We start from the raw sequence: 12,290 nt of genomic DNA, 5'->3' as shown, positions 1-12,290 counted from the left end.
TCCGTGGAGTATGCAGTGAAATTTTACATTTTCACAAGGTAAAAGGATAGTTACCATGGTTACAAGCCTCACAATCCTGCAACAAAGAAAAAAGTCAAGTCTCGGTTTGACTAGTCAAGTCTTCACTTCCTGGATTGGAGTAGTGATCCAGCAGTGTTTTCAGTTTCTAGTAAAAGTAGATTATCTGTTTACTGTAAAAGCACAACAGAACTGAGTGGCAGGAAATTTCTTGCCAAAACACAAAAGTTATGAAAAGAAGGTAGAGTTCGTCCTTCCTTTCTGTGCAACACATTTAAGTTGTATTTTGTGTTCGCATCCACCCGATCCATCTCATACTCCAGACAGCAGACCGCCTCCTTCTCCGTCACACAGATGAGGATTAGAATCAAAGTGTTTTCGCAGCACGCTGTCTGGCTGCTTCTAATTTACTGCACATGGCTGTCTGTTGTGCCAAGACAGTTTTAATGAGATGGTGCCAGAATGAGTGCGTTACCAGGAGCAGGACTTTCTTCCCAAACACTGTAGTTTTGAAAAAACTTCCTTTTCAGTGTAACGGCTCTGGTTGCGTTTCCTTAATCTACTGATCAAGATAAGAGGTTAAAAATAAATGATGTGACATAAAATCTCGACATCTAATCTTCTTCTACATAACTGACAGCAAAACATCGAAGCATTTTCAGATCTATATCTTTGTTTACATCTCTCTTGTCTTGACACAGCCTACAGATATATTAAGTGTTGCTATTCAGGTTAAAGGCTGCAATATAAAGGTGATTCAGACGTGAGCCGCTGTGTTTGACGTGGTTACTGACAACCCCAGAAAGCAAAGCTGGGCTGTGGACACTGGACCTCCTGTACTCAGGAGTCAGGATAAATGCCACATGCGAAATGCAATTTGCAGGCAGACTTCGTTTTAGAACATGTACTTATAATGTGGTGCATAATGTTTTGCAAGATGTTTTTTATGACCTCTAATGTGGCTGAGAGTGGAAGTCAGGCACCTAATCATGAAAAATTCCTGCGGCCTGCCTTCATAACTGATTGGTATTTTTTGGGGCCATGTTTAGAAAGAAAGCCCTCCCAAACACAGCGTGGGACCGCTTCCAGTCAGACAGTTGCCAGACTTGTTGTCTTTAATTACGGTCCACCCTTTAAAATAGAAATTGTGACTGTATGATTTTGTGGTTACTCTTTTTCTCTTTCCCTTTAAGATTGGTAAGATAAAGATTACTCTAGTAAAGACAAATCTGGGGCTCCAGGAACCAAGTTGGCACATAGTAACAACGTTTTTGTAAACAAGCTGCATTTGGAGAGGTACTCCAAAGTATATAGTACATTAAGCTCTCACTCAAAGACCAGGTTACTTACCCTAAGGATACAAACAACACTTATTTCCATCATCAGCTTATCAACTATGTACTGTATGTCTGATTAATCAAATGTAGTTATAACATAGAAAAAAAGATGAACTTATATCTTTTTGCTTGAAAATTGGTGCAGCTGCAAGCCCCTGTGCAACCCACCTCCAACCCATCTCCTCCTTTTCATGTTTTTTGTGTCTTAATCAGTATCATGATTGTCATCGCTGACATCTACCTTATTCAGTGCTGTCTCCTGGCTGTCGTTCTGTCCACCTCAGACTTTGCATATACAACAGAACCCAGTATCCCAGAACCGAGCCATCCCAATACAGCCAACACCCAGGTCAACAGGTATACCTGTTCAGTTGCTTGTCAATGCAAATATCTAATCAGCCGATCCCATGGCAGCTTCTCAAAAGATTTAGACCTGCTGAAGTTTAAACCCAGCATCAGAGTGGGGATGAGAGATGACTTCAGTGACGTTGACTGCAGCATGGCTGTCAGAGGGGCTGGTCTGAGTATTTAAGAAACTGGGATTTTCCCACACATCCATCTCTGGAGTTTAGAGAGAATAGTATGAAAAAAGGGAAACTGCCCAGTGAGTAGCAGTTCTCTGCACGAAAATGGCTTGTTGATATATCAGAGGTCAAAGGAGAATGATTCGAGCTGATAGGAACACAAGAGTAACTCAAATACCCACTAATTACAGTAAAGGTATGCAGAAACGGTGGGGTCACAACATGGATCCATCTTACCATACACCAGCGGTTTAAGCTGGTGGCAGTGGTGTAATGTGTGGGAGAGATTTTCTTGGCACACTACCAGCCAAGCATTGTTTAAACACTACATCCTGAGTGTTGTTGCCGGCCACATCAATCCCTTTCTGACTACAGTGTTCCTATCTGTTGATGGCTACTTCCAGCAGGATAATGCACCGTGTGGCAAAGCTCAGAAAATCTCAAACTGGTTGCTTGAACGTGACGATTAGCTTACTGCACTCCAATGGCTTCCACAGTCACCACACATCACTTTTGGGATGTGACAAAGATTCATATCATGGATGCACAGCCGACATGCACTTACAGGCAGTTGATCAGCACAACCTCATGATGCCATCATCTGTGAGGAATGTTTTCAGCACATTGTTGACTCTATACCACAAACAATCCCATCCAATCAAGCCCTAGCAGGGTGTTCTTAATAAAATGTCCAGTGACTGTGTGTTCTTAGATATAGTAATTTTCAGTTTATCTTTTGCTCTCTTCATTGGCTGATCATTACAGCCACTTTACTTTACGTGTGTGATTATTCGAGTGGCAGATATATTTCTAAAAAAGAGAAATATATCTTTATCTATTTTTAGACATGATGGGACTGAGTCTGTAAAGAAATGAAGGTCCTTCCTCAATGATTCATTTCAAAGATGAAACATTTCTCTGTGCATGTTAGCATCCCTGAGTGCCAGAAACATGAAGTCCCTTCTTCACTTTCGGTAATAACAGACTGACCGAAACCAGAACAAGCACAAATTATAAGAAGTCCACTGTTTTTGTTGTTTTCAGGTAAAGCAGGCATCCTTGGATGTGCTTAACTCTACAACTTCTGGACTAGATTGTAGTTTACCAGTGTCAAAGCTATAGGGAAGCTACATCCAAGCTATACATCAGCTGGTTTGCCTTTGCTAAATCACACACACCCGTTAAATGGCAACGTTAAATGGAAGCTAATGTACTAATAGCTTATAGAATAATGAGGGTCTTCACTCTCTCAGCAGTGTAACTCCATGTTTGGACATTTGCTTTAACAGGCTTCATACTTTTTACTGACGTGTGTGTGTGTGTGTGTGTGTGTGTGTGTGTGTGTGTGTGTGTGTGTGTGTGTGTGTGTGTGCTTGGCGAGGTTAGAGAGAGGTCGAGTTAGGCTACTGTAAACACTGCCAGTCTGTGTCGCCTGCTCCATTAAGTCGGTCTGCCAGCTCTATCTAAACACTGATGCTGCGCCATCTGTGGCCAGCTGGTTGGGTAAAAAGTCTCACTGGTGCTGATCATCAGCTGGATGATTAACTGGGATAATCAACTGAAGTGTATGACACCCTCTAATGTGTGGTCTTCAGCTGTTTATGGCACTTAATATATGATGGGAATGATTTTTTCCTTTACAGGGCGAATTGGAGGAGAATATGTTTGCACATCTGTTTCTGGAATGGCACGTTGGTTTTTCAGGCCACCTGCAATACTGAATAAAACAAGACAGAGGTTGTTGTGAAAATTAAGGTGTAAAATAAAAGTTCTGACTCAGATGTTATATTTCAAAATAATCCATTCTTAATAAGAAACATGTGTTTTAGCATAGTTCACCTTTGAAAGTAGTTGATGTAAAACATTGCACCGACGTAAGTCATGTACTACCACAGAGTGACGGCTTCAAATGTCACTGCAGGATGAGTGGGGCATATATCAGTGTCACCTATCGTAAATATTAGTCATGCCGATAATGCCTGTAGTGATAAAACAGTTAAATACGTATGCTTTTGGTTTCTTCACTCTCACTTCTTTGTATAAAAATGGTTTTGATTCCATTATCGATTTTGTTTTTAAGCTTGTGCGCCCTCTCTTTGTGTCCTTTAGCTCTAGGCAGCAGCCCAGGGTCAGAACGCAGCGAATTGCCGAGTGTGCAGGCGTGTCTGAATCGGGTGACTGCAAGGACGACCGACAAGAGCCGGGGAGGGGTCAATGGAAGAGTCCCTGGCGGCAGGCCTCGGCTGCAGTCTAAACCACCAGGTACATAATAGCATGTGGGAAAAAATTCAGCCAGACGCCACAAAGTGAGAATCTTAGGAGACACAAATTATTATAGCATTTCGGTGTCTGATTCACAACATGTGGTCTCAGTGACCTTTCTACTGCTGTTTTTCACTTCGTCTTTGTTTACTCTGTAAATCTGCAGAAAAACACTGAATGAATCAGTGCTTATGGACGCTGTTTGACACTGTTAACATCCACGAAATGGTCAAACCAGAAGAAGAGTTATGTAAGCTGGCTTGGGTTCAGTGAACCGAGAGACTCGTTCCTCTTGTGTTTGCGTTGGGTAAATCATTCTACACAGATAATGCAGGGAACAGAGCTCCATTCTTCCTGCTGCTGTAAGTCAGGCAGGATATTTAGTTGCAAAGCCATGCGCAGTTAGTTTTTGCCAAGCCCGATTATTTCTTTATTACATTTAGGACGTTTATTACAGTTCAGTGTCCTACAGGTGGTGTCACTTGTGACAGCTGATGCTGCCACCTTCAGCTTCAAACTGAGATTGCAGTAAGAAAATGAATTGAAGCTGTGATTAGTATTCAGGACATTTCTCATGTTGTAAATTCCTCTGTTTTATATCCAGTGCCTCCAAAGCCACTGCACCTCCAAAGCCCAGTGACAGATATCCCATCCCCATTGGGCCACATCCAGAAACCCCCACTTATAAGCAGGATGGAGGACGGAAGTGGAGGAGGAAAAACGGGGGCTGTCAGCCGGGAGAGACCCAGAGAGAAACCCTCCAAAGTCTTAGACCTGATCAGCCGCTTTGAGGAGAACAGGTTCGGCCTCTTAACTTTCTCTGCCTCGATATCTGCAGAAATGAGCAGTTACTTGATCCGTGGATGAATTGCTCATTCTGTTATTTTCCTAATAATGTTTAGGAAATGTAAGCCTCTGTTATTGCTTTTGCTGATTTAAAACTCCGTCACAATGTGTGATTGAATTAGCAGCTTTTGCCTTGATGTGGTTGAAAGATTTCATCTTTGTAACTTCTTGGCTTTTGTAATAAATCTCTGGCTTGTTGTAATCACAGTGACAGAAATTGGTCTTTCCCAACTTTTCTACACCAACTATTTCAAGGATAAAAAAGCAGAAGTTTCAAAGTTTTCAGCCGCGACTCATTGATTGTACGTCGGACGAGAGTCATTAGAGAGAGTAAGTGGAGATTAGTCTGTGGCTGCTGAGCCAAGTGTTAGCAAGGGGATGAAAGGAGATTTGTACAGGCGAGGGGAAACACGGGTCCACATTTGTGGGACAGAACTCGGTGCTGCGAGAGGAGGATGAGGTAGGAAATCTTTGACGAATGTGTATACTTTGATATTGTTGCCTCATAGTTAAATTGTGAGTTAGATTCTGTAAGATTTTTCCAGTGTTGATCTGTGTCTAACTTGTTGTGCTTTACTCGTGCAAGTTTGCACTGTAGCTGCAGCCTTGTGTCTCTGAGGGAGGCCCATTGCAAGCGGTGAGAGGCACAACAATGGTGCCCTTGTCTGTTCGTACAGTTGCACCCCTAAAATATGCAATCTGCAGCAGTAGCAGCCCACTAAAATCTGTCTCATCTCTGGCCTGGATCTCTAAAAATCTCCCAGGTCTACAGGCTTTCTTTGCACCTTTCATCGCATTTTCTGGTGTGAAATGAGGTTAATCAGAGGAATCTGGTGCATCTATTTCATTCAGCCACTCCTGGGCAGTGAGGATTATCCCTCCAGTGGCCCTGGAGCTCAAAGAAGAGAAACGCTTCACACAGATTCTGTGAACAGAATTAACCTACTAATGTACTAATCTGGTTCACAAGGTTTGGCTGCCTTAAAGGCAGCTAGGCGACGACCACACTGCAACTGAAGCTGCTCTTAATTCGTGTCTGGTTGAGCCTGTTTTGAAACACTGTCATGTCCTGGAACACTTGCTGTGCTATTTGTGTGGAAGGAGGAAGTGATGTGTGCACCTACAAAGTGATGCGGCTGTATTGTTTCTGAATACTGTATTAAATAGTATCTCGCCCACTAGTTGTGGTACTGTCAGTCTTACTCTGAGTGGTGAAAAGATAGTTTCATGTTCCCACACCACAGGTGGGTGACGGCCCCCGACACATTCATCTGTCGGGTGTTTCACCAGCTGTTTGTTCTTCCTCTATTTATTGATACTTCCTGTTTCTACTGGGCAGGGAGAAAAAAGTCATCTGTTGGTTGATTGTTTTTTGCATCGGTAAACGTTAGATTCCAGATATAGACATGGTAACTTTTTTTAATCTGCTAACAGTTTTGCCTTTAATGTACTGTACTGAGTTCAGATAATCTTAGCTGAGACACAGTGGCTACTGTTGCTGCTTCTTGTTTGGCTGAACGTGTGGAGTATCATTTGCTGGGAAACAGCTGCACCGACTGCCGGTACAGGATGTCGAGCAGCTGAATGGTGACATTGTACACACACACACATTGTTGTCAATCTAGTTTCCATTTCTGTGCTGCGTGTCAGTTGTCTTCTGCAAATTGTTTTTTCATTTCATTCATTTGGATGCTAAGCATAAAAGAGGCCTCGCAGCAGAATGTATAAAGTAGGTTTTCCATGTGTGGGGAAGTAGTGCAGCATCTACCTCTCGGGAGTAGTGGTGATTTACTTTTCTGCTCCTCCTATTGCTCTGTTGCTCCTCGTTACTGTGCCCCTTTGCTTTACTCACACTTCCTCTCAGCTCTCAGTCAGCAACCTAATAAGACAGCAGGAAGTTTGTGCATCTCTACTGGTTTATTTTTAACTCTCACACTCATGTGCAAAAGCTCTCTGCTTGCTGTTGTGCACCACACTCTGACAATATGTCACCTTGAGGAGGTATGGACCAGCCTACTCTAAATTTCTTTTTTTTCCCCTCCCTTATTTTCTTATTCTGGGAAGGTTTGTTAGTTAGCCCTTTATACACTCTTACCCAGACTGAGCCACTTCCTCCTTTGCTTTTTCTTCTGTTCCTCCAGCAACACAGAAAACAAGAGAGACAGCTCACCGCTCAAACACATCAACAAGTCTGCCAACTGCAGTCCAGCTCACCGTGCATGTCCAAAGACGGAGACCAGCAGGAACACCTCTGCGGCGGCCACGACACAAGATGCCAACAGGCAAGCAGCGAACGGGGTGCTAGTGCAGATGGACAAGGACAACGAGAAGGAGAAGGAGGATACAGAGGAGAAGCATGAAAGTGTGAGGACAGAGACTGCTGAGCTTGTAAATGGAGATATGGGGAGCTCGGAACAGAACGATGATCATTCGCCTTCACACGTGGACAGGACTGGTAACGAGACTGAGAATGAGGAGACTGATGCTAAGACAGAAGGCGAGCACAAGAATGAAGAAGGGAGCACAGACCACAAGGTACGTATTGAGTTTAAGCATTTGCTTTGTGCTCCTGGGACCCAAGTGTTGCGCATTTCTACCTGCTATGTAATACATTAAAGCTGCCTTGCTGCACTGACTCATCTCTGATAGACAAACTCTCAGCATTTATTTATTTTCTCAGCTTTCAGTATGATTAAATCATGTGAACTACTTCATCTCTGGGTGACTGTAACGTTGTAAGGATAGAGTTACAGGGGAAGTGTATGCATTTCTTTCAGCACTTTGTGCGTGTGTGTGTCTCAGTGGGGTATTTTTCTGTGAAGGGCAAACAGATGTCAACATTTAAGCAGCTGACTCCGTGCTTCAGTAATCTCTCCCATGGGAACCCATTTTGCCTGCTGTTGTCTGGTGATTATAGATATCTCAGGTTCAGATCAATCTCAGTCTTCACAGTGACAAAGACAGCTGGGTAATCTCGCGTTGTGGGAAAGGAAAAGCCTCTCTGCTGTGCAAAAGATATTCATCATTGCTACATTTAAAAACGAACTAAATAAAAGTCAGAAACATATTTTAAGTGATGTCTTCTAGTTTCTTCCGTACTCTTGAAGCAACAAGTGCAAATAAACCCAGACTAACATTGTACTTATTTTACTTGTTACAGTGATTCATTTTACAAACATTACCCACAATTCAGATTTGGTTTTGTTGCGTTAATAGCTGCTAATGGAGCTACAGTTTGACGTGACCTGTGACAGGGAAGTGACAGGTGTTTTAACAAGCTCCTGTTGATTTAGAGGAAGTCCTGCCATTGTTAATGCTGCTCTGCTGTCATGACTCACCGGGACACTTAATGGGACTGGTATTTGGGTGGATAAATTCAATGTAGTTTCTGTTCAAACCATTCAAAGCAAAAGCATTACAATGGCAAAATGGGCCACAGACCACAAGTTGAATACTTAGTCTGCAATATAAGTTTCTGCTAAACAAACTGAATTCATGTTTTGTGAGTGATGCAAATAACAAGTTGTAACTTTGAGCCGCCAAGTTTTTTCCAAGGCAGGAGAAGTGCGATCTTTAGAAATAGAATGTAAACTGTTAATCTGAAAGTGTAAAACATAGCTGTTGTGTTTTAAAGTTAAAGTAGCATATTTACAGAAGCCTACCCAAGTACTGTACTATACTGTATAGGTACTGTACTTTCGAGTAAAGTGATTACTGCTGGTCAGAACGTGCAATTTAATGGTGTGTGTGTGTATATATATATACATACGAGACATATATATATATATATATATATATATATATATATATATATATATATTTATTTATTTATTTATTAGGGGTGCAACGATACACAAAATTCACGGTTCGGTTCAATACTTTGGTGTCACGGTTCGATATTTTTTCGATACAAAAAGAAATTTTCATGCCTTTTTAATTTGTCATTTATTAAAATTATAAGTATATATATTAACTCAAAAGTACAGTTTTTAAATTTAATGTTGCTGAAACAACAAAGGGATAAAATAATAAATCTATCTGATTGAGAAATCACTCATCTTTGGAAAAGAGAGTTTATTACAGAGAAATGGCTCTTTCCAAAATAAAAGCTCTACTATAGCTTCTTCTGGGCTATATTCTCAGCAGCACATTAAACATATCAGGTCCCCATAAGGAGAATCCTGTGCTAACGGCTGTCTAAATGACTCGGGTAAAGTTTGTAGCATGCTGCTTGTTGTTTTTGTCTGCTTCCACTTGTCTTTGCACTAGGATGCTGTCGGAGTAAACGTGCAGTCATATTCGTTGTGTTCCCACTAGTGCTGTCAGCGTTAATCTGAAATGACGTTAACGCCACAACACGGCAAATCTCCGTTAACGAGCTACCGCGGATCACCCCGTGCGTGGGGCTGGACGGCCAACACGTTAACATGCTAACTGCGCTAACACACTAGCTCCCACCCATGTAATTGAGCATTGCGTGGCACATCCGACATACTGTTTTACTTTAGTCCATGACTCGCTTACCTTCAGGGTCATACGTCACATGAAAACCAAAATAGTTCCAAAGGCCAGATCTGAATGAGGGTGGGGGAGGTCCATGTTGCAAGGAGAGCTTAACTTCTGTCTCGCTAGCTTGCGCTGCACTCAGTGAATCTGCGTTCGATTACTCCGCCTAGGCTGCACTGTCGAGCGCAGATCAACTGAGTGCTCCACACAGACAGCATCGTCAGAAGGAAAGTTGATAAAATAAATTAAAAATGTTGTATTGTTCGATACATATGGGTACCGAACCGAAAGCACTGTATCGAACGGTTCAATATCGATACGAGTATCGTTGCACCCCTAATATTAATATATACATATATATATATATATATATATATATATATATATATATATATATATATAGACATATATATATATATATATATATATATATGTCTCGATCCGAGTGATTCTACTGGCCAGTGCACTTTGCTATCTATAATGTCTTTTTATTGTGAAAGTTGTATTTTTGGGAAACAAAGAACTTGATAAAAAAAAAAAACAATGATCGGCATGTGGATGCATTAATAATGAGTGTACCTAAAGTTTGTTCTGGAACCTTTCAGGTGAGCGTCAGTGTGCTATTGTCACGGCTTCGTGGCTTTACTAACCACTCGCCTGAGGCTTAGTTTTATACAGACGTGTAACTTTGTTGGATTTGGTGTCGTTTCCCTTCTTCCACATTTTCATTTCCCATTCGAAGGTCCTCGAGCACCACATCAGTTCACTGTTAGCGTCATGTTAATGAAACACACACAGGTGCTGCTTGCCGGTGTGTGTAACAACAGCAAAGCTGTGCTGAATACAAGGCTGCAGTGAACAGCAGTGCGTTGAACCCACATTGGTAGATGTACAGCTATAAACGTTGTCTCGCTCACTGGTCACACAGTTCTTGTAGTTTCAATTCAGTTATGAACGAAATCTTGCAAAGGGAACTAGCAAAGGGACGGGAAGCTACGCTTTCAAAAAAAGATGTGGGAATTGACAAAGCCATTGTTAGAGAAGTATCAGACGCTGTTAAGTTGCCAGTAAATGATGTGACTGTATGTGTTCGTCTCTCAGCAGAATAGCACTTTCACACATTAGTAACTGAATAATTCCCAGAATAATCTCAGTTCAATTTTACTGCAAATCGGCATGCAGGTACTTTACATGGCAATGGCAAGACTTTCATGTGCTATAGCCAGAAATGCACGAATTCACATGTGTGTGTGTGTGTGTTCTCTCTTTTCAGGAGACAAACGAACAGAAACTATTTAAAATCGCCAGCGAGCTCTTGCACACAGAGAAGGCTTACGTGGCTCGACTGAACCTGCTGGACCAGGTGAGGAACCCAGCGAGAGGCCACTTCTGTTTTCTTGACCATTTTCCATTGTAAAAGGTTTAACATTGCGCAGAACAGAAACCCTAATTTGTAGCCACTGTATATGTCTCTTCAGGAGTTTTGTGCTAAGCTAATGGAGGAGGCCAATAAGGGAACATTCCCTGTGGACGTAGTAAAGAACATCTTCTCCAATATCTCCTCCATCCACGCCTTTCACAGCCAGTTTCTGCTTCCCGACCTGGAGAAACGGATGGGAGAATGGTGAGATTCAGCTACTCGAACTAGTGCTCATACATGTGCTGATGCAGCTGCTTGTACCGCTGCGCTGATGATGCATGAGGTCAAGATCAGCAGTTTTGGAGCTATTTTAATACATGTACACGTACAAGGAATAAAAATGGACGGTTCAGCCAGTGCAAGCTACAAAGAAACTGTCTTTGTACTAAATTAGATCTTTTACTTTTACAACCCCACCCACATCTTTCCTGCAGGGACTCTAAACCTCGCATTGGGGACATCCTGCAGAAACTCACACCCTTCCTCAAAATGTATGCAGAATATGTGAAGAATTTCGATAAAGCCATGGAGTTGCTGAAGCAGTGGACAGACCGTTCACCTCAGTTTAAGGCTATAATTCAGGAGATACAGGTATGCACTGTGTAACAGAGTCCAGTAAAGGAAAAAATGCATTTTCATACCGTGTTGTGGCTTTTATGCTTAAGCGTCTGTTGTGTTACGAAGCATTTGTATGATAAAGGAAAATCAAAGCTTTCTTGTTCTGTCTGGACAGAGTCAAGAGATCTGTGGGTGTCTAACGCTTCAGCATCACATGTTGGAGCCAGTGCAGCGCGTCCCTCGATATGAGATGTTGCTTAAAGACTACCTGAAGAAGCTGCCTCAGGACGACCCCGATCGAAGAGATGCAGAAAGTAAGTAGGAACGGCACCTGAACGCTGCACAGTGAGGAATCGGGTTCATTTCACTGAGGGTGTCTAAAATTATTCTGTTAAGTTTCTGGATTATCTGCCCTTTTTTTCAGGATCATTAGAGATTATTGGAACAGCAGCTACTCACTCCAACAGTGCCATAAGAAAGTCTGTAAGTAAAGATTGGCTTTAGCCAGCTGATACAGATCCTCTCTAACAGTTTCTCATTTACTAAGATGAACATAACTTCATCTTTTAGGAAAATCTAAAGAAACTGCTGGAAATTTACGAGATGCTGGGTGAAGAGGAGGACATTGTTAATCCTTCCAACGAGTTCATCAAAGAGGGCCACATCTTGAAGCTGGCGGCCAGGAACACGTCAGCAATGGAGCGATACCTCTTCCTGGTGAGAGAAACACCTTCTTGTATAATGAAGGACACTGCGGGGAAATATGCTGAGGCGAGACTTTGCCCGCATCAGTCAATTGAAACAAGTGAATCATTTCTT

At 42.1% G+C, this 12,290-nt stretch overlaps 1 protein-coding gene across 6 annotated transcripts in view; it reads left to right on the top strand.

The window, feature by feature from the left end:
* Positions 1 to 12,290, top strand: part of fgd4a (FYVE, RhoGEF and PH domain containing 4a) — a 53,914-nt gene that overhangs the window by 37,163 nt on the left and 4,461 nt on the right. For 5 of the 6 annotated variants that reach the window (XM_004568249.5, XM_004568251.6, XM_076885553.1 and 2 more), the window contains 9 exons: positions 3,989 to 4,141; positions 4,746 to 4,941; positions 7,129 to 7,522; positions 10,767 to 10,856; positions 10,972 to 11,117; positions 11,348 to 11,504; positions 11,647 to 11,785; positions 11,896 to 11,954; positions 12,042 to 12,188. In XM_004568249.5, the coding sequence (XP_004568306.3) occupies positions 3,989 to 4,141; positions 4,746 to 4,941; positions 7,129 to 7,522; positions 10,767 to 10,856; positions 10,972 to 11,117; positions 11,348 to 11,504; positions 11,647 to 11,785; positions 11,896 to 11,954; positions 12,042 to 12,188 (1,481 nt within the window). Of the gene's footprint in view, positions 1 to 3,988; positions 4,142 to 4,745; positions 4,942 to 5,306; positions 5,448 to 7,128; positions 7,523 to 10,766; positions 10,857 to 10,971; positions 11,118 to 11,347; positions 11,505 to 11,646; positions 11,786 to 11,895; positions 11,955 to 12,041; positions 12,189 to 12,290 lie in introns of those variants that run through there. The other variant, XM_012923860.4, reaches the window with a different exon arrangement.

Source organism: Maylandia zebra, linkage group LG7 (assembly GCF_041146795.1).
Source record: "Maylandia zebra isolate NMK-2024a linkage group LG7, Mzebra_GT3a, whole genome shotgun sequence".
Classification (NCBI taxonomy): Eukaryota; Metazoa; Chordata; class Actinopteri; order Cichliformes; family Cichlidae; genus Maylandia; species Maylandia zebra.
Note: the sequence above shows the minus strand (reverse complement) of the source record. Positions and strands in the feature narration are given on the sequence as shown.